Source organism: Onychostruthus taczanowskii, unplaced genomic scaffold (genome assembly GCF_017590055.1).
Source record: "Onychostruthus taczanowskii isolate IOZ18803 unplaced genomic scaffold, ASM1759005v1 scaffold4, whole genome shotgun sequence".
In the NCBI taxonomy this organism is placed as follows: Eukaryota; Metazoa; Chordata; class Aves; order Passeriformes; family Passeridae; genus Onychostruthus; species Onychostruthus taczanowskii.
The window spans coordinates 20879096-20900393 of NW_024501459.1; the positions used below are offsets into that span (position 1 = coordinate 20879096).

Below are 21298 nucleotides of genomic sequence, written 5' to 3' on the forward strand. Positions count from 1 at the left end.
TCATCTAAATTACTGTACATTAGTGTGGGGAAAAATCTGTTTCCAATAACTTTTATGGGTCTTGCAGTATTTAATACATATCTAGTAATAGCTGTGTATGTAATTGTCTTTATATGATCAAAATATATTATTGGACATACTTTTACATTCAGATGCCAAATTAAAATTTACTGTCAAATGTGGGTGAGGTTTCTTTTTCCATTTAATAATGCTGGAACTAAGATCTACCACTGTGTACGGTTCCACTTGGTATTTTGTAGTTGATTGAAGTATTGCTGCAAGATGTTAATGGGAATTTTCTCATGCTCCTTGGTTTGGCTGCTGTTCAGAGACCAGTTTTCATAACTTCTTCCAAACTATTTCAGTAAACTTACATATCATATGTATCATAAGCCACTTGATAAATTCTGATCCCTTTAAAACCTTATAGAGAAACAGCCACACATTTGAGTTTTACATAGCAAAAGAGATATATCAGAGAATATGGGCAATGTCTACTGCTTTTTTTCTTTCTTAGATTGAGGCAAGGGATTGGCCATGCTATGGCTTGCACTTTTTGAAGGCTGTTTTTTTTTTTCTTTAATTTTTTTTTTTATTAAAGATGCTGTTTTTGAAAAGTACTTTGCCTTTTGTTTCTACCATTTTGCTTTTATTTTCCTTTGAATTATTTTGTTATCCTTGTGGTATCTCACTTCTGTTTCTGATCATCTGCTAGTTTTTGGCTATTTTTAGGCACTCTTCAGTAGTCAATATTAGAATAAATTATTATGGAAAAAGCTTCCTACCATCCTGGATGAATAGGGTTTTAGCACCAGCAGGAGCTTTTTCATCATCTCATCTGATTTTCTTACAATAAGTTGTCTATAAATTGAAGTAATTTTCCGTGATCTTAAGGGTTACCTAGGTCACATTTCTTCTGTGGGCTAAAATATGGCACCCAAAAAATTAGTCTGGTGCCTAAAAACATTTCTTGGGTAGACTTATTTTTTAAAAGCTTGTTCAGGATGTTTGTGGGCTAAGCAGCCCTAGGAAATGGAACATCTCCTTGCATATTTGGAAGTTTAAGAGAAAACTTCCTCATATTGACTTTATGATTCTCTTTGATGTATATAATGCCACAGGGCTGGTGCTCTGGGCGACAGGGCAACAACATGAAACTATAATGTGGAAGGCAAAAATAGTGTGCTTCCCACTTTTCCCTCCTGACATTAGGAAAAGGAGGAAGATTTCGTGTTCTGAACTTAGCCCAGATGTTGGAACACCTTAGTTTGACTATTTTAACTATAGTAAAGCTAGGGAAGGACTCAGCTGGACTACTAGTCTGTGGTTGGTGTATGCTTTGAGATATTAGTTAAGATGAGTTATGTATCTTTTGGTTGTATGAATAAGGGTGGCTGGGTGCACTCAGCATAACAGAGTATATTAAACCAAATGTAGTATTTGCATAGGAGCAGTGAGGGACAGAATAAAAGGAGTGGAGACCAGAAAAGATGTGATGAGTACACTGCTGCTGCTCAGGTCCTCTGGGATGTGATGTGCACCATCTCTTTCTGCATATTTGTTTTCTCAGAGCTGTGTTGAACATGCCCAGTTTTTAGACTCAAAAAGCAGCTCTTGGAGTTCTTGTTGAATTCAACTGAAAAACCCCACTACTTTTCAGTGCTTTATCCTTCTTTCCTGCAATTTTGTCCTTCACGCTGCTGTTGCAGCAGCCAGCAAAAAATCCTTATAGGCCCTCAGTTTTTTTGGGATTTTTGAAGTTGAATTTAGAGGTGGTTAATATATTTTTGTGAGGATTTATTCTTGTTCAAAAAACTTACAATGTGCAGGTGTTCTGTGTAAGAGAAATGTTCCCTTCATCTTCGGTCATTTTCCCTCTGGGGAGGACCCCAAGCTACTGCCAGGATTTACTCTGTGGTTGCTTTCTGCAGGTGTAAATCAGAATTGATATGTAGAGTGATAAGGTGCAGTACCTTGAAGCTTGGTGATTCCCAACCTTTTCTATGTGTCTGCTTTAGCCTTCAAGATCTTTTCTGATTATAGGAATGTGTAAATAATGAAAATGGTTGCTGTCTGTAAATGTCTTAATATGACCCCTTGAAAATTAGTGCTGTGCACCTTACTTCAGCATACCAATCAGAGGTAACTAATGTGCTGTTATCAGTGATTTACAATGATCAAAAGTCTCAACAAATGAAAAGCTGCTATGTTCATCTTTAGCACCTAATTGCAGTGCAAAGCTTTTATTCTAGAAAAAAAACCCCAACATTTGGCCTTATCATGGAGAAACTAAGAAATGTGTTATGTTCTGCTATTGCCTATTGGTTTGGAGGGATTTTGTGCTTGGAGCATAAGAAGTCTTCAGTTGGATACAAAAAGAATTTATTATTGAAAGTCTGAATACGTTTTGGTTCTGATTGACCTAAAATCATGTAGTGATGAAGATGGCTTGCATTTTAAAGAAAAATGTAATCTCTGCTTGGTCTTCTAAATCAAGCAATTCTTACTTAATAAATGTGCTTTTTATTGTATGTTTTTAACACGTGTTTACTAGACCAAAAAAACTGAAATATCTATATAGTTTAAAAACCTGATCAGGAAAATAGCAGGAAAATGTTTCATGTTGAAATGTGAGTTTGAGTGTGGGGGAAAAAACAACCCAGGTAAAGTTTGTTAATTATGAAAAGTTGTGGATGTTGGTTGCAGTTGTAACAGACAAAATTTTTCTCCCTGACCTAAAACATATAACATGCAAAGTTTTTGATTAAGTACAAAGTTTTTTCTCTAGCTAATTAGAACACTGTAAATAACATGGACAAATGTCACTTATTTAACATTTCTCACCAAAAACATTCATACAGTATTTTGCAAAGTTGATTACAGGCACACAAATTACTTGTGAAAAATGTGCTGTATTTGGGATCTCTGTGTTTCTTCTCTTAAATTTATTTTGCATACTGGATCTAGGGGAAAAACTGTAGTATGAATTTTGTTCATGGAGATAGTTACGGGACATTTTGTTCATGGAAGAAGTTCTAAAACAATGTCTTAATAGATAATGATACTAGATATCTGACACTTCAAGCAAAAGTTTATAAATATGTAAGTATACGTGCAGAAAATCATATGTAACTGTATGTTGGTTTAGCTATAGCATAGCTACATAGTCTACATATACGGTGTGAATATTAATCTCTTATTTATATACTGCACTGATGAGCATTGCCAAAATACCTTAATGAAATAATCTTCTTTGAAAGTAATTAAGGATGTAATGCAGTGCATTTTCAAGTAGGAGCAGAGGGTTTATGATGGGCAAGTGTGCTCATAATGTGATTATAATTCAACCACTAGAGAAGAGTGGAAGTGGAAGTATCCTTGGGTTATATGTTAACATATTAAGTTTTAGTTGCAAAAGGCACTTTGGTAAGCCTGCATCTGTATATCTGTATGAAGTACTTATAACTTAATTTTGTAGATAAGTTTGGCTTTGACATTTATGTCATAAAGATTTATAAGGAGTTAAATGATGGTACTGTGACGAGATTTTTTATTTTTGTCATCTAGAGTTTTTATGAAAATTGTAAAATTATACATACTATTGATAACTTTAAAATCTGCTTTATCATGATTTGGCATGGGCCTTTGGCTTCATAACAGAATTACTCTTTTTTCTTGATCTATGTTGTTAATAACTTACTTTTCAAAGACCTACTGGACCCCACAGGTTGTCTATCTCCAGTATTGCGTCTTTTTTTTTTTTTAGCCACCACACTGAAATTGCAACTTCTTAGTTGTATTTTAAATTAATATTTATGTACATTTTTTTCTACTTAAACTGTATTGTTTCATTATAATGCTTCTTGGAGTATGGGATAACTTAAAAAAACAATACCTGTGGATAAAAAACTGCTTTTCATCATTTGTTGCAAGTATTTACCCACATATAAGTATGCCTGTTTGCTTCCACAGAGGAAACAGGATTAGGATGACATTCCAGCTGCCACATGGTTTTTCCAGAAGTCACAGTGTGGGGAGTACAGTCAGTATATTTAAAAACATGGATGTTTAGATATCCTTGTCTGGCTGTGTTAAGACTCATATCAGTAAGATGCACTGCCACAAACATGTCCTGTGGTAACTTCCTTTATATGCAGTATATTGTTTCTTTTATTACTGCTTGCAGTCTGGTTTTGAGACTCACACACACAAAAAGGACTATTTAGGCACTCGGTGCTTCAATATTTGCTCAGTGTGAAGTGGAGGTTTGTGTTTCTTTGCATCTGCGTTCTTTGCCAGGAAATTTGGAAATAAAAGTGTTCATACCTGTTAACTATATGAAAGCTAGATGCATTTTTTTCCTTATAAAGTACAAAACAATTACTTAATCTCTTTGTTCAGCGAATCATGAACTTGGGTTCCTCCCACAACAGTGAGTCTTGAGAACTGATTGTGCTTACATGACAAGATTTCAGAATAAAGCATGACTCAAAGTGATGTGTTTTAGAGCCTTATGTTTCCAGAGTACTTTAGAAATCTGTGTGTGTCAATACTTTTTGTTGAACAAACATAGTTTTTGGAACACTATTTGGATATTTATTTTTGTGGTATGTTCACCTTCAGAAGTGATAGTTATAGTTTCCAACTTTGTTCAGTTTATTCTGTGGTAAAGATTTGATCTGCTGGCTGTTTGAGGGAGAAGGAGAAAGGAGAGAACAGTGAGGAGACCTGCCTGGATAGAATAAATGAAAGGTGTCTGTCTGTGTATGGTGGATTCAGGAGGGAAAGGACCATGGTCTGTGCCACAGGAGGGTGCTAAAGCATGAACGTGATCCCTGGGTGATGGTCACGGGCGAATGATCCTCAATTGTCCTTGTCCTTAAATTACTGGTATTGTCTTAAAGTTTATAGAAATTTATAAAATTTATAAATTTATAAAATAATTTTTATGAAATTTATAAAAAAGTTTACACTTATTTACAAAGTGAGGGATTTGCCTTCTGACTAATAAAATGATCTGTTGCTCTTCAGGACTGCAGATAAAAAGCGTCAGTCAAGAAAAGCTCTGTTAGTTCGACATAAGTGCAATTGCACTTACATGAATTCATAGTATTTTGAATAGTATACCTTAGGTTAGTTTTTAAAGGTGCTACAACTATCCACCACTGTAACCAGTATGTACCACGTAAAGTAAGTGTTAGTGAAACCTGAAAGAGTTGAAGACTTAATGGTATGTTACTTGAAATTACTTTTGTCAAATTTATAAAACAGATCTCACAATGTAAACTAATAGATAAAAATAATGAATAATTAATGATCTGAGGTAATATTTCTGTGAGTTTAATTTCTTTTTAACTTTTTATTTCTTGGCTGATGTTATTCAGTAGTTTTGTTACACATATTATTCCATGTTTTGATTTGAAACAAGATACCGTATTTTTGTCTTAAATGTTCCCTGAGCTTTCCTTCTTGGCATTATGTGAGATTAGAGGATATTTCCAAGGTTGTTTTTACTTTCCCACATACATGTTTTTTCCCCAAGTTGTTTTCAATCTTATTTCTCCATCCTGTTGTCCAGTTTTTTAATTTCTTCCTTTTGCACGTGGCTGGAGTTGCAGTTGAGCACAAACAGTCCTGTCTCTGTGGCTCCTTTCAGAATGTTTGTAATTTTTTCCCTTGGGCACTCAACTTCATTTCATTCTGACACTCACTTTCCTACCTTGTTTTAAACCTGTCCTTATTCATTGCAGCTTTGACCAAGGATAAAACATATTTTCCATTCAAAATGATTGGCACAGATTTGGAAGGAGGTGTTTTGTTTTTATTTGATGTTGAAAGTCATCCCTTTAGTTAGTATTAAGAAATGCATATTTGAATTCTGAATGTTCAGATTTCTGTAAGGAAGTGACATGAGCATGGTATTCAGTGGAAAGAATAAGAAATGTTGAATTCTGGTATAGAGTCCATGCTGCCTGACAGGAGGCACACTGTATTTTAAATTAACCAATGTGATAAAAAATTAAATGTTATAATATAGACATAACATTTACAGTGTAGTGCTGACAGCTGCACTTGACTTAATATATAGCATTTTGGTGGTTTGGTGTGGTAGTCTGCTGGCTGTTTTAGAAGATAAATTACTGTTTATTTAGGTTTAGGTTAATGCTTCAAAAGCTTTCTTACTTAAAAAGCAGAGCATTATAAATAGCAATAAGTTCCCTGAAATGCTCTACACATTACAGACTGACAATTGCAAAAGAAAAGACTGATTATAAGTAGAAAACCTGTAACTGTGTGTTTTGAGTAAGTTGCTCTTATGTGTACTCTTTGACATTGATTAACTAGAAAGTTTTTGCAGCCATTCATCCAGCTTTGTAGTTTAGTCCAATGGTTTAAATAATGTTATTTAAATAAGATGTAATTGATAAATTACATTAGGTGAAAAATCTGTTCTTCTCCATCATGGTGTCTGAAATTTAGCTTAAAAGGTAAGAATAAAAATCAAGTACAAATTTGTAAGTGAGTTGTTAGAAATACAGCATAGCTATTAATGTGTGCTTGAAAGTCTAAAGACAAGCATTTTGGGAAATTATATGGAAGTTTTGCTTGAGACAGCTAAATAATGAAGCTCTCAACTACGCTTCTGTGTTTAGAATTTGATCAGCTGGCAAGTAAGAAAACTATGTAAGTTAAGAGAAATTATGTTTCAGACATGTATGGAAGTATCTGAAACTTGATGTACAGTTATACTCAGTAGATTTTTATTTCTTAAAGCTGTTTGAATATTCATACATAGAATTAATATAATTACATAGTGTTACATGTATGTTCATAGAATGCATGAAAAGCACAAATTTGGCTTGACTTCTCTTAAGGGGTAACTGAGGGGAAAGGACTACTAGGCTAAAATCTCTGACCCAAATGCTTATCAGTTGCGTTGGGTTTTAAGATTGAAATCCTGAGGAAACCAGACCTGCATGGGTTTGTTGTTGAGTCTTCTCTGCTTCTTCTTTTGCACTCCCCCATGACATTTTGAACCTGCTTGCTAGTTTCAAGCAATTTTGATGGAGAATTAGTCACTGGAAGTATAACCTAAACACTTGTGAAAATCAATAGCAGCTGGAGGGACCCTAGTGGGTATACTCTTCCTTCTGACATTGACATGTATAATTCATTGCCATTTCATTGCCTCTTTGCTCTCTTTCCATCCCCAGCACCCACCAAAAGCCAAGCACTAGCCAAATGATGCTCACACTGAAAAGAGCTTGCTTGGTAGCAAGTTCTCCAGGCAAAGCTTTGTGCCTCAGGCCTTTCACTGTTATATATCAGAGGTTTATTGTGATGATGGAAATTTGAGAGCTGAGGATTACTCAATTTGCTGGGAGCCTGCTGTAGGTCTGCTGTTCAGTAGTGTTTGGGATTAGGAGAAAATTTGGTCTGGACAGTATTCTACCTTTCTCTAGAGGAAGTGGGTGGCAAGGTTATGTTGTAATAAAAATTATTACTACATCCTTGGCAGGTGCTTGGTGGAGAGAATTCTTGCACATGAGGTCTGGCTTTCTAATAAAATCCAATAGGAAATGTGTTAGGGGAAAATACCCTCTAAAGAAAGTGTGAAGCACAGCTAAACTACAACCCACCAGAACTGTGCAGGGAAACAAATACCATCAATCATCTAACACCACAAAGCAAAGTGATGTCTTGGTGAAGTCTGGGGCCCCTTGAAATAGTGCTGGAGACCAGTGCCAGCCCTCTGGCAGGTTGAAGGGAGTATGAGAGAGTGACCTGAATGGATCAGACTTCTGCTAATGGTTACCAGGTGTTATTTAATGAATCAGTAATGTGACTGAGCCATGCTTACAATGGTATTTTGATGTCGTGGTGAATGCTGCAGGAACAGACTTGATAAATGTGGAGAAGTGCTTCTCAGCCATTCCAAGTATTTCAAGGTGCCTGCAACAAGGATGAGAGTATGTCCGGGCTTTGGTACACTGTCTTCCAAAATAACACGTGAAAATGTAAGCAGGTGGTGTAAGAAAAATGTGTTTGTTGTAGTGCTGGCCAGTTCAGTAGCTGGACCTGGGAGAGGGTGAGATGATCCTCTAGCAGACCCCAAATTGTGTGTTAGGCTGGATGACAGTGCAACAGTCAGACTGGTCTGGAGTTTTCATGTATGGACATAAATTCTTTAAACTCAAATATATATCCTATTTTGTTCTGATTTAATTTTCAACAGATTTTTGAAATACGTATCTGTTCTTTTATCACTCTTAATTTTATTATATTTGCTTGTTTCTGAGCACAAGCTGGAAAAGAGAACAGAAATGCTGACCACTTCTCTTAGGTTTCAGTCTGTTCTTCTGAATGTTTCTATTTCTCTTTTCTCCCAGTCCTTCAGGATTAAAGTTTTTCAGTCACTCTTCCTTCTCATTTTCAGTCACAGAGAATATATGGGCCAGAATGACCCATCTCATATTACCAGTATTGCTGAAGAAGATCACCTTTCTGTTTTGTCTTTCCTCTTGACTTTTCCTTTGAGTCAGCCTGATGTGAGAGTTACTGAGTTAGAGTTCTATGCACTGTGACTTTTGTGGAACCAGCATTTCAGAATTTACTTTTTTTATCCCTTCCATCTTTCCTTGTGCAGTGATGCCACATTTTGAGTATAGCTGCCTGTTGCTGCTGTAGTTTTGGGTTTTTTTTGGTGTTTTTTTTGGTGTTTTTTTTTTTTTTTTTATTTTTTTAGCTTTAAGAGCTCTAGTCATGGGTCAGACTTCACTTTGTTTGATATTAAATGCAGAATAATGTTACAGAATTAACACCACCCCACCCATATTTCCCCAAGCAAAGCACTGCACAAACTTCCTGTAACACGAGAGAATGAGATCTTGAAAAAGCTTATCCTAGGAGAAATTGCAGAAAAGTAATTTTGAGATGTTTATTTCTATTAAAAAGCACTTACGTCATGGTAGGTGGCCTCATAATTTTTTAAAACTACAGTAAATGTATCAGAAACTTTGCTAGATGATCAGTTAACAGTTTATAATACAACTTTCTTTACACAATAGAAAGAAGATATACAACTCCCCTCAAAAAGAACTTGCAAAGTCGTTTTATTTGTTACTCTGTCTTGAGTGTTTAGAAATTGGGGTATATTTCTGAGAACCACTTAGTGAGAACAGCCTGTTCTATTTATCTTTGGCTGTATCACCATGGGCTTTCAGACACTTGACAGCTCCTTTTCTTGTAAACAAAGGAATATTCCTTTCAAATAGACTGGATAATCAGCTAATCAAAACAGTAGCAACATCACAGGGAGATTTTGTTATCCAGAAATCAATAGGAAGACGGCACATGTTTTGTGGTATCAGTACAGTAGATTTCTTGCAAAGCTTCCTGGCTTACCTGTGGGGCTGCTATGGCAGCATTTTAGTTTGTCCACAGCATTTGTGTGGATTTTTAACTTGTACCTCTATTTTGGAGCACATTGTGCTGTGCTAACATAGAATTAACTCAAGGTTATGCTTAACATTGGGAGGTGGATGTAACACCCTCATTTAATGCTTGTACTTTAAATGTGCCTTGTTGGTCATTGCTGCTGGTTGTTTCTGTTAATTTAGCATCAGCCAAGATCATATGCAGCAAGAGGCAAATAGAGGCTGGCACCTTGTTTAAATTGTTTCTTGATTGCTCCAGTTTGTCTGTTCTGCTTAACCAGACTTAAACCTTTTTACTTGCCGCGCTCCCTGCATCTCTGCCTGAAATTACTTGGTGTTTCTCCTTCGTAGTCTGGGACATAATATTGTAAGAGTTTATTTTTGATGTGTTTCTGCATGAAATAGTACTGAAAAAAACTCTGGCAGAAAAAAAAAAAAACTTTCCAGCATGTTCTTGTCTGCCATAGAGGAAGACAGAGCTCAGTCTCTGAGTACTCACTCAGAGGTATGTGATTTGAAAAGATTTAAAATTGAGTTGCAGTGGAAAAAAAGGTGGGCAGTCTCAAATAGTCTTTTAAAGAAGTATATAGAACCTATAATTTCTGTATGTAATATGGAATTTTTAACTATTCTGCGAAATTGAAACACATCTTGATTTGGCTAAATTGTCTTAAATATTTTACACAGTCATAGTTTTGAAATATACCTATATTTACATAATTTTAAAGTAAATATGCCTTAGACTATTAAATCACATCTTGCAAAAGATGTACAGATGTCATATGTGTATTGCTGGATTTTCTCTGTTTCAGTGTTACGCTTCTAGTTTGCTGTTCATTAAAAAAATAATAAAATTATTTTTCTGTACTAATTTCTAAGCAGTGCATAACCTATGTTGCCCAGCAGAAGTGTTGTGTGGTTAGAAGTGTAATGTGAATCTATTTATGTGTAATGCATATTAGCAAATGTATAGAAGTGTATAGCAGCAGAAAAGAAGCAGATAGCCTTTTGAAAGCAAGATCTTGATGGTGCTTACTGTTTTAGTGAAACTATTGTATTTTAAAAATAATATTTAAAAGAATTTGTTTTACTTTTTGTTTCATTTTCGCTTGCAGAGTAATATATAATATATAGAGTAGTGCAATGTGAAATGGTTTCTGGTGGTGATCTAGTCCAGCTTCATGCCAAAGGAAGTCCAGTTAGAATGGGTTGCTGCAGGGCTTGGCCAGCAAAGTGCAAAATTACTCCAGGGACTGAGACTCTACCACCTCTCTGGGCAGCCGGTTCAATACTTGATCACCCTCCAAATGATGAGAAACAGCTTTCCCTACTTGGAATTGAATGGTTCAGATTTGTACCATGAAAAGATGAGTGGCAACAGACACAGTCTGGCTCCCACTTCTCTCAGTATGTTCCCTCCCAGTATGTAGCTGTAGGCAGCACGAGGATCACCCTCATTTATCTCCATCTCCCCTGAGAAAGAGCGCAGGAGGTTGCTTCTGTGCCCTAACCACCATGGTGGTTCTCCATAGAGCTGCTTCTGGAGTGTCATGGACACTCCAGAACACTTGGACACCCTCAGCTGGGTGCAGTATTATTCCATACAGTGTCTCACAGGGAGCCAAGGGAGGAGAATAATTCTGCCCCTGGGTCCACCTTGCTAATAGGGCCCAGCCCACAGTTGGCCTTTGCAGCAAGGACAAGCTTGCTGCCCCCTTGGACCCTTGGATTGGCTTCTGAAAAGCTGCTCTTGAGCGGTTTGGCTTTTAGTCTGCAGTTCCAGAGCATCTTTATGTTCCAGAGCTGAGCACTGGGTACTCCAGCACTCAGCGTTTACGTCTGGATTTCACTGAGCCCCTTTCTGCACCCCCTCAAGGACCCTATCAATAGCAGCCTTGCCCACCAGCGCATGGGTTCCTCTCCCTAGGTTGGTACTATCCACAGTTTGATGAGATTGAACTCGATCCCATCTTCAGGTCTTCAGTATGCATGTTAAAACACCACAGACTTGGTACTGATCCCCGGAGGTTGTCACAAGTAATTAGTCATCAGCTGGACTTTGCACCTTGATCACAGCCCTTTGAGCTCGGTGGTCCAGCCACTTTTTCACTGAACTCCCACTATCCAGTTGATATCTCACCAGTCTGTGAATGAGGAGGCTGCCCATGTGAGGAGATGGTGTCAAAGGCCTTGCTAAAATGGGCACATCCTGATTGTTGCTTCTGGTCTTGCCACAGGCAGCCAACTGCTTGGCTTTTTGAGCACTGCCCACTAGTGGGAAATAAGTTCCACGCCCCCAGTTCTTGCATCTTGCCGTTTGAAGTACAGTTTACATAAATATGAATAGATATCTTCGAATGACTTGTAAAAGATATTAAGCTTATTGTTTTAGAAATTATAAAGGGTGAGAAAAAGTAAATATTATAAAGGAAAAGGGAAAAATGGGGATGGAGAGCTCTTTGCAAGTTTGTGTAGTAGGTAATTTGGATCAGTTTGGGTTTTAAAATTTTAATTCATAATATTCTTTGGTTTTAAACAGTTTTTTGGTTTTTTTTATTTCTATAGAACCCAATTTTCTGTGTCTAACTTGGTTTTATGAAAGCACAGGGACAGTATTTGTATAAATAGCCAAGTGGTCTCCAAAAGAACATTATTTTCCCATAAAGTGTGCTGACGAGGCATTTTGGAGATCTTGCACGTTGAATAGGATTTGTGTGTTTTAAAAAGAGTGTGTAATTTTTAAGGAGAAAACTATTTTGAATTTGGAAAGCATAATGAGCAAAGGAAAGAATAATGAGCAAAGATTACAAACTCTTCTTATTAGGAAAGATGAAAATAAACCTCATCTGTTTTGTTTTCAGGTATTGTCAATTGTAATTTGCTCTAAACCTTGCAATAATGGTTTTAAATTGCATTAGAAAATGAACTGAGGAACTTGAATATAACTTCACTAGCCTAGGTGTCTTATCATGTTACTTATCACTTGCATAGTTCTAGAACTAACCATTGTGCTTCATAAAAGCATTTCAGCTGGATCTGGCTACTGGATCTGACACGTCTGTCAAAAGTGAAAAAAGAGCCTGGTTGTGCAAAATTGTATTTGTTGTGTTTGCAGAACAACAAAGTGAAAAAAGAGCCTGGTTGTGCAAAATTGTTGTGTTTGCAAAACAAAACCCCAAAAGAGGACCTCTTGTTCAAATTTAAGTTTTCTAGGCTTTCCTTCTGATACAAGCTAGTGGAAAAGATACTTTTGTAAATGAGTTGTCTTACTTAAAAGTCATCTCTCTAGATATATCATGAGTATTTTTAGTTTTCCACTGCTGTGGCTATTGTTTGGAATCGCTCTCATTAATGATAAAATGAATGGATGTTTATCAAATCTCATTCCATAACTATCGTGATTAGCACTTTTAGAATGTAACTCCCTTCCCACCACCATTATGATTTTGACTTCAGCTTTTAAATGTTTGTCGTCTGGTGTGAGGTGGATTTATGTGAGTGCAGTAATTTTAGTGCTTTTTGGCTGGGTGTTTCTGATGACATCACTGTGATCTAGACACAGTGTGTGACTCTAGTTGGTTCCAGTTTTAAATAGTTTCATAATTATGCTAGTTTTGGCAGTTTCCTTGGAACTTTCCCCATCTCTTTAATGAACATGTTTTACTTCTGGGCTTATGAGACAACCACATGTTTGAGAAATTAATAGCGTGCTCTTAAAGTTAACATTGAGCAGAAGTGTGCAGATACAGAAACCTTCTGGATATATGTGTACTTAGGAGTGTAGTTTTTTTAAGTTCATGGCCACTCTTATTGTCTTTGAGTAATTGAAGAATACATTTGGCTTATAAAATATCAGTAACTGTAGTGAAAAATGTTTTGTATGTTCATGCTCAAAAAACTCAAAACCAACCCTTGCAGCTCCCAAAAATATTTTTGATAATTGTGTAAAGAAATGAATGGATGTTATCCCAGATTAAAAAAAAAACCCCGCACCCTTTTTTCAAATGCAATCAGGTTGAATTCTTTTTAAGTGTAGGTGTACTCTGTTACTTCATATGGATTAAGTCACACAGGTATATTTCTGAGATAAATCTGTTTTGTGTTTTGGCACCATTTTGTAACATGTACCTTTTTTGCTTGTATTTAGGTCCAGCTTGCTGTAAATGATTTATAGCTGTTATTCCATCACAACAGACTTGTAGCTGGGGGAAATATGAAAAGCTTATTGATTTGTAATATGTTTATTGTTGAGATTTGATACTTTGTTTCAAAATTAAGGATTCTCCTCCCCTTTTTTTTAAAAAAACAATCTCCCCTCAAAAGCCAAAGTGCTGGTATTTATTCCTAGCGGTCTCAAGTGGCTTAAACCACTCTTACTTAATCTTTGCTCATAATACTCAAAAATATTGCATAGATTTTGTGAAGTTTTGAGAACATGTATTGAACATAATTATAGCAGTATGTAGATAGAAAAGCTAGACTTGAATGTAATCAGGCTTCATAGAGTTAACACTTCAGAAAAAGAACTTCCCCATTCTCTTCTCCCCCCTTCTCTTTATTTTGTAGCTGACATAAATATTAAAAGTCAAGTGTAATGTGATCCTATCAGACCAAGTCATTAAATAATTGCAGCACAGCATTCTGTGCAATCCCTGAGTGAGCTTGGGGAAGAAGGAAATGTGGTTTTTGAGCTTGGGCTTTTCTTCAAGTCCAAAACATAAACAATTGTGTAGTGTCTTACCTGAAAAAATACTTCTGTGCTATATGTGAACTGGTTTCCAAGAAAGAATATATCTAAAAGTTGTTTCAGAAGTTTTAGAGTAAGTGTGTGATCTTAGTTTTTTCAGTAAACTGGAGAGGAAGGAGAGTTGAGCTCTGCTGATTGCAAAATATGTGTTGATGAAGAGGCTTCCATCATGCTGGGCTTAATGAAAGCTTGAAGCTCTTGCTTTATCTCTGTCAGGTATGCCATAAAGAGAAAGGTGGTTTGCTACTGAAATTGCTCCACAGTTCTAAGTTCAGGGAGAGCCTTCAGGAGACTTGCATCCGTCGATGAAAAATATCGGAAGTTTGTCATAGATGAGAAAACAAACAAATGCCCTCTAAGCAGAGCTGATTCTCAATACCTGTTATGGGGTTTTTATGCACTGGAATGAGACTTTCCTGTATGACTAAAATTGCCAAATAACCATAAAATAAAAAAGCATCCAACAGCTTGCTTTTCAATACTGTATTAGTAACTGGAAATCTCAAATCCTTTATGGTAACTCATCCTTCTTTCTGAAGCTATCATCTGGTCTTCTAATATATGAATTTGTCTGCCTTATGCAATTGCCCCAAATGAGTTAAAGCTTCTAACCTTATTTTTCCCCCAACTAAGATTATAGTGCTCTTCTTTTTCTTTTTTTTTTTTTTTTCCTTAGTGAAATGGTCTTTTCATTTTATCAGAGAATTACCCTGTTTTATTGTTCTAAGTACAGAGTGGAAGGAAAAAAATTCTTCAGTTACTTTTGAAGTTGTAGACTTGCATTTGAAGTGTATCATTGCATGTATTAATTTTTTTTAATGGAAAGCAAAATGCACATCAAAAAGCAAGTACTGTGAAGATTCCCTTTTGTAATTTCTCTGAGATTATTAGAAATGCCAGGCAGCATGTGGAGAAACACATGATCTGTCCTGTATAAAAATCCAGCACAGTTTAAGCTGCTTGCTTTTCATGTGTAGAGGATTTAAGAATATTATAAATCATACTGTGTTATTTGACATTTGTTCCCCAAAGCTTCTTTTTGTGAACAAATTGTGTGATATGATCAGTGGCATGTCCCAGAAAGTATTTTTCACTTTTTCTGCAAGAGACTATGTCTATCAAAGTAATTTGGCTTAGGTCAAAAGGTGTGTTTGCATCCTCTTTAACCTGTTCTTTTCATACATTTTCAAGAATATTTGCATTACTTCTCTTGGCTTTCTTACACTTGAGCCTTGTAGTTAAGCTGTCATTCTGGAATGTAATGGGAATATTGCTGGTGTATTTAAAATCCTAGATTCAGCTAATTAAGGTTTTCATGCGTCTGCAAATCTCATCTCGAAAGGCTTATATCACATTCTGGAATTATGAGCTATGTTTCTGCTTCTGAATTCCTTATGTTGAGTGAACTATATAGAAGCTCAAGAGGAGCAGGTGCCCTCAGTTCATTTATCTTTTCTGGGGTCATGTTTTACTGTTATAGAAGTCTGCAAAAATATTTAGCTTTATGAATCAGTTTCAATTAGTGGTATTAGGCAGGATGTGAGTCTGACATCTTGGAACCATCTGAGGTGGTTTCATGAGTAGGCATGTAAGCTCATACAATTAGGTAGTTTCTCATACTTGTTTTGGTAATTTGCAGGGCTCTGTCTCTGAAGGAATGTTTCAGCAGAAATGGAGCTAGAAGAAATATGTTCAGTTGAAATAAATATTTAAAGGACAGGTTTCTTTTTTAAACCAAAGTTAGTGAAAGTATTAATTTAATGTTGTCCAGCTTGTTTTGTGTCAACTTCTGTAGTACAGGATTGAATCAATGGAAAAACAGTAACAGAAATTACAGAACCTTTACCAAGTTCTCCCCACATTTATTTTCTTTCTGTTTGGTTGACTTCATTGCTTTCTTTTCCACTAGCAGGAAGACCACGAAAGTTGTGGCTCCAGTTCCACAAACCGCAGTACCACAGAAAGCTTGAAATCAGCAGTAAAATCACGACGAGTTCAGCAGTCTGCTTCTCCTGACCCCGATTTACCTCCAGGTAACCTATAATTTCAGAAACTGGTTGGATATTTTTCTGTAACTCAAATACAGAAGTTTATTCAGATGGCCACAGTGTTTAAGTTAGATTATTATGTTTTTGTCTACCTACAAATCACAAAGGTTAGTGATCTGCTTGTATGTTAGAACCAAATCACAAAAAAGAGTAATGTTAATGCTGATAACCTTTCTTTCCATTTAATCAAATTCTTAAATTCACATAACTCATTTATAGTTCAAGGTAGCATCATAGAATCATAGAACGACTTGGATTGGAAGGGACTTGAAAAATCATCTAGTTCCAACCCCAGCTATGGGAGGGACACCTTTTGCTTAACCAGGTTGCTCAAAGCCCCATCCAGTCTGGCCTTGAACAAAACTTCTCTGGGCAACCTGTTCCACTACCTCAAAATAAAGAATTTCTTTCTATTATTTAATCTAAACCTTCCCTCTTTCAGTTTAAAACAATTATTCCTTGTCCTATCTGTAAATACCCTTGTGAAAAGTCCCTCTCCAGCTCTCTTGTAGACTCCCTTTAGGTAATGGAAGGCTGCTATAAGGTTTTTCTGGAGACTTCTCTTTCTCACGCTGAAAACCCCAAACTCTCTCATGTTTTATTAATGATTTTTATTGAGTCCTGTATCTACTAGTGGAGATTTTCACCAGTATTTTTTCCTGGATATGGAATTTCAGTGTGAGCATGGAATTTGGATGCTAAACTTGGAGAAATTTTATGATGTGAAAATGCCAAAAAATCTATGTATCTGATTACTATTGCCTCTGAGTTTGGATATGAGATGTTTCATGCAGAAGAGTAAAACTGCAGAGTACTGGAATGAATTGCAGTTTGCTGTCTTGGGTCATGTAATTTTAGATAGGTTAAAAATACAGTTTTGTGTGAGGCTTTCTTGCTGTCTTTTGTTAACAGAAACTTTATGCTTGACTTAAATCAAAAGACAGCATTGACTGTTAGTGTGTGTAATACTATGTGCTATGTGGTATCATCTTGCTTTGAAATGGTTACTTGAGGAGCCAGGGCTGGAGGGTCTCCTAGAGCTTAGTGATCCAATAAACTCCAATAAACTTGGAATTGGGGGAAGCAGTTTCCTACCATGGACAGCGCTCAGCTGTGGCAGCTCTGGAATTGGTTCTTTGGGTCGCATCTGCAAACAACAAAAGTCAAAGGCTACCCAAAAAATTGTATGACTATATTCCTTCAGTGACATTTGCAGGATTTCTGTAAGTTACCTCCTTGTGGTGAAATCGTACCAATACATTTGTATTAATTGCTGTAAATAATGAAATTATAAATACAGGTGGCTTTGGTTTTGGTTTTGAGCGGAGAAATAGCACTGTTTAGTATAGGTTTAGCTGTGTGGTAAAATGTCCTAAGATTTAATTTGTACATTCTGAATTTTAGTAAGATGTGGAGTCCTATGTTTAGTGTTTGTTTGGGTATTTTTTTTACATTCTTGGAGGATGCGTGTGTCATATTAGTGCTGTATTTTAAAAAACATTTATTTGTCTTTTTGTTTTAGTGTCCTTGGAGATTAATCTCCAGAGGCAAAGTTTAGCTAAAAATGTAGCTTTGGCAACAACAGACTCCTGCTAAGCTTGAATTGTTTAGCTGTGTCTAAACTGACTCTGTGTCTAGCTGACTCTGATGATATTGATTCTATGACTATGGAGATACAAAATTTTTGGAGTGTTGGATTTGAAATTGCATTTGTAGCACTTAATGCTCAGTGCAGCCTCCTGGATTCTGGACAATTTGAAAAAAACACACTTGTGGACTTTGTGTTGCACCTCAGAAAAGAATTTAGCCCTACAGATTTTCTGGTGGTTTTATTCACGTACCCTAGAACACCTATATTTCGGTGGCAAAGATGCCCACAGTGTTATTTTTAGAAATCACAGGAGTGTAAGAAACCTTCACCTGCTTTTCCCCACTTCTATTTAAAACAAAACCCTTAAAAAAAACCCCAAAAACCCAAACATGAAAAAAACAACAAACCCTTTATTATACATGAACTTGCTGATGTTCTTATTACTGTGTTTTGAATTGTAGGAATTAGAATTTCTTAAAAGACTGTTTCTCACATGTGAAAATCTGCTTCTAGTATATTTGAAGCTAAACTTAATCAGGAAGCTGGTTTTTGTATGATACTTCCAACAATATACTGTACCACTAGCTTGGAAATATTTTCATAGGTAGTTTTTAGCACATCCATGACCTCTGTTTTTTTTGGAAGATAGGATGGTGCTTCCTCTGTTAATGCATTCAGCCAAAAAGACATACAGATGAAAATGGTGTTGCTCTTTTCCTGAAAGACTCTTGACAGCAAAATACTGGAGAAACTTTGGAGCTGTGGAGAGACAGCTTCATTTTTTTCAATGAAATTAGTAGCGTGCTTTGAAATCATAGTCAAATAACTGGTTATAATTTTATAGTTGCTAGTTAAATAGTCTGCAAAAATATTTCTATGCTGAAATTAGGAAAAGGAGCTAAATGCCTTGTGCTGCTTTCTATTTATGTACAGGCTGGTTTACATCACTCTAGTGATGAATATGGGTCTCTTATGCCCCTTTAATTACTGAAATAATAAATCTGGTTTTCTGAGTTCATATAAACTAAAAATGTTATCGTTTGAAGGAGTCAGTGAGAAAATCCTTAAAAACAGGTTATTTCACATATTTTCCAGTAGTTTTAGATTGATATGCAGAAAAAGCCAATTCAGATTATGTTAAAAATCTGACAGTTCTAAGCTTTGAAAACATTGAATTTGACTGTATTTCTGGATTTCCTCTTTCTGGTCATCGAGGATTTTGAATCCTGAAAAAAACAAAATATTCCTATGTCAGCTGTTGTGGAACTCAAGAAAATCACTTATGTAATGGTAAAACTTTCCACATACTCTAAAGTGAATATATGAGTGTGAAAAAAGATGAATACCTAGAAAAAGCAGAGTAGAATGGAAGTAGCAACTTAAGTGTTTTCCTACTTACCTGACAATGTTTTGATGTTCATTTTAATTTTTAATTTGAATTAAAATTGTTGACATTAAAATTGTTGACATTAAAATTGTTGACAGTTTTATTTAATGCAAGTTTCAGAAAACTGCTCTTGAAGCCTGTGGGTTTAGGCCTCTATCATTAGCTAGCTTTTTACAGCACAGTCACCAAACTAGAACTTGATAGTGTCTACTAAATGTATTTTTAAATGTGTGTAATGTGATAAATTTGAAAACAGAGAAATTTTAAGGCTTGCTTTTTTGTAGCACAAGTGAGTTGGGTGCACAGTTAGGTTCAGTATACATGGTTCAGAAATACATGAATATGGGTAGTATTTCATGTCTTTACGATATTGTTAAAAATATGAATGTTTGCCACATACTGTGAATTCCCAGGTGAGATGATTTTTCGAATAACTTTACATCTAAAAACCGTGTCAATGGTAAAAAACATGTAAATGCATTTGTTCCCAACAGGCTTCAGTGCAGGTGCTTACTATTTGGGTTGTTGACAGAAATTGGTTTTGATATACCTCAGAGGGGTCTTACTGAACAAGATGTGGATATATGAGGTTTTAGAATTGGAAAGTACCAGGTGTGTTAATGCTTAGTTAACTTATAAAAAAACTGAGGGAGCACCTAGGCATAATATGTGCACACTTGAAAAGTAACCTGGCAGCTGGTGTTCACTTTTCTAAATCAATTTCTAAATATCTCTCAAGTAAAAAAGTAATTGTTAAAATTCTTTGTCTCCAGTAATCCATAGTGTTCTGTTTTCTTAATTAGTTTTAAAGTGAATTTGTTTTGTATGCTCTATTGCATTCATAGTTTTAAAATTTTTATGATATCTTGCATTTCTAGGATGCTGATTGACTTAACAACTATACAGAATGTTAAAGACTTTTAAGTCATGTTAATTTTTGGGTAAAAATGATACATAGTTTGTTTAAATTTTGATTTTTTTAAAAGAGTGCAGGTTCAGAATAATAAATATATTGAAATAACGAAATTTTTTACTAAATAAATGAGTTTATCATGTCTTCCTTATCATTGCCAAGAATTTGTTTTAATTTATAGGTTATGTTCAGAGTTTGATTAGGCGTGTTGTAAATAATGTCAACATTGTGATCAACAATCTCATATTGAAGTATGTGGAGGATGATATTGTTCTCTCAGTCAATATCACTTCTGCAGAATGCTATACAGTGGATGAGTTTTGGGATCGGGCATTTATGGACATCTCTGGTGAGTAGATATTTTTTGGTTTTATGTATCATTGTGGAGGCACTCTTAAATTCATACAGAAATATTATGTCTCATAAAAATGGCTCTTTTTTATCAGAAGCATGACAATTTATGTCTGTTTTATTTCCAGTCAGTTTTTTCTCTTGTCTTTACCTTAATTCTGATGAGCCAACTGCAATACTATAGACTGATTCATACTGCATCCTTGTGTGATCACAGATAGTCATACGAGATGTGTTGTCCTCTGCTCACGCTTGCCATCCTGCGATGGTATTTGAATTCGTGCTTGCTGCTGGTAGTGAGTGCTTAGGCAAGTTTTGGGAGTGAGCAGTAGCACATTAAGGCATTCCATTGCACTTGTTTGTGACGATCTTATAACCCTGAACACGCTGGCAAGAGAGGGAGTAAAATGTGCTCACAGTAGTGAGCACAGCATATCAGTTGCAAGACATGATTCATTTCACTTCACGCTTTCAGGGGAAGAAAGCCCCCAACTTCTGACTTTATCTTGATCTTCAGTGTAAGTTTTTTTCAGTCCTTGAATTGCCAGCACTCACCTGTAACTCTTGGTGCTCTTACTGACATTGGCTAGAGGTGGAGCTGGGGCACAGTAACTGTGCTAAGATCACACACAAGATTTCAGGTAGAGCCTGGAGTTCAATTAATGTTTTCCTGAACCTGTTTTTTTGTTCTGGCTAAAATATCTACAAAGTAATATGACAAAATCACAAAATGTATTTCATGTTAAGATCACTATAAAAGATCTTGTTTCTTTTGGAAGGTTCAAAAGAAAACTTTGGGGGATAATGTGCAAAACTATTTCTGT

The 21298-nt window shown here is 35.9% G+C and overlaps 1 protein-coding gene across 5 annotated transcripts in view; it reads left to right on the forward strand.

The window, feature by feature from the left end:
* VPS13B (vacuolar protein sorting 13 homolog B) overlaps positions 1-21298 on the forward strand; it is a 429942-nt gene that overhangs the window by 28541 nt on the left and 380103 nt on the right. For 4 of the 5 annotated variants that reach the window (XM_041413097.1, XM_041413101.1, XM_041413100.1 and 1 more), the window contains exons 4-5: positions 16094-16217; positions 20305-20472. In XM_041413097.1, coding sequence (XP_041269031.1) covers positions 16094-16217; positions 20305-20472 — 292 coding nt within the window. The remainder of the gene's footprint in view (positions 1-16093; positions 16218-20304; positions 20473-21298) is intronic. The other variant, XM_041413099.1, reaches the window with a different exon arrangement.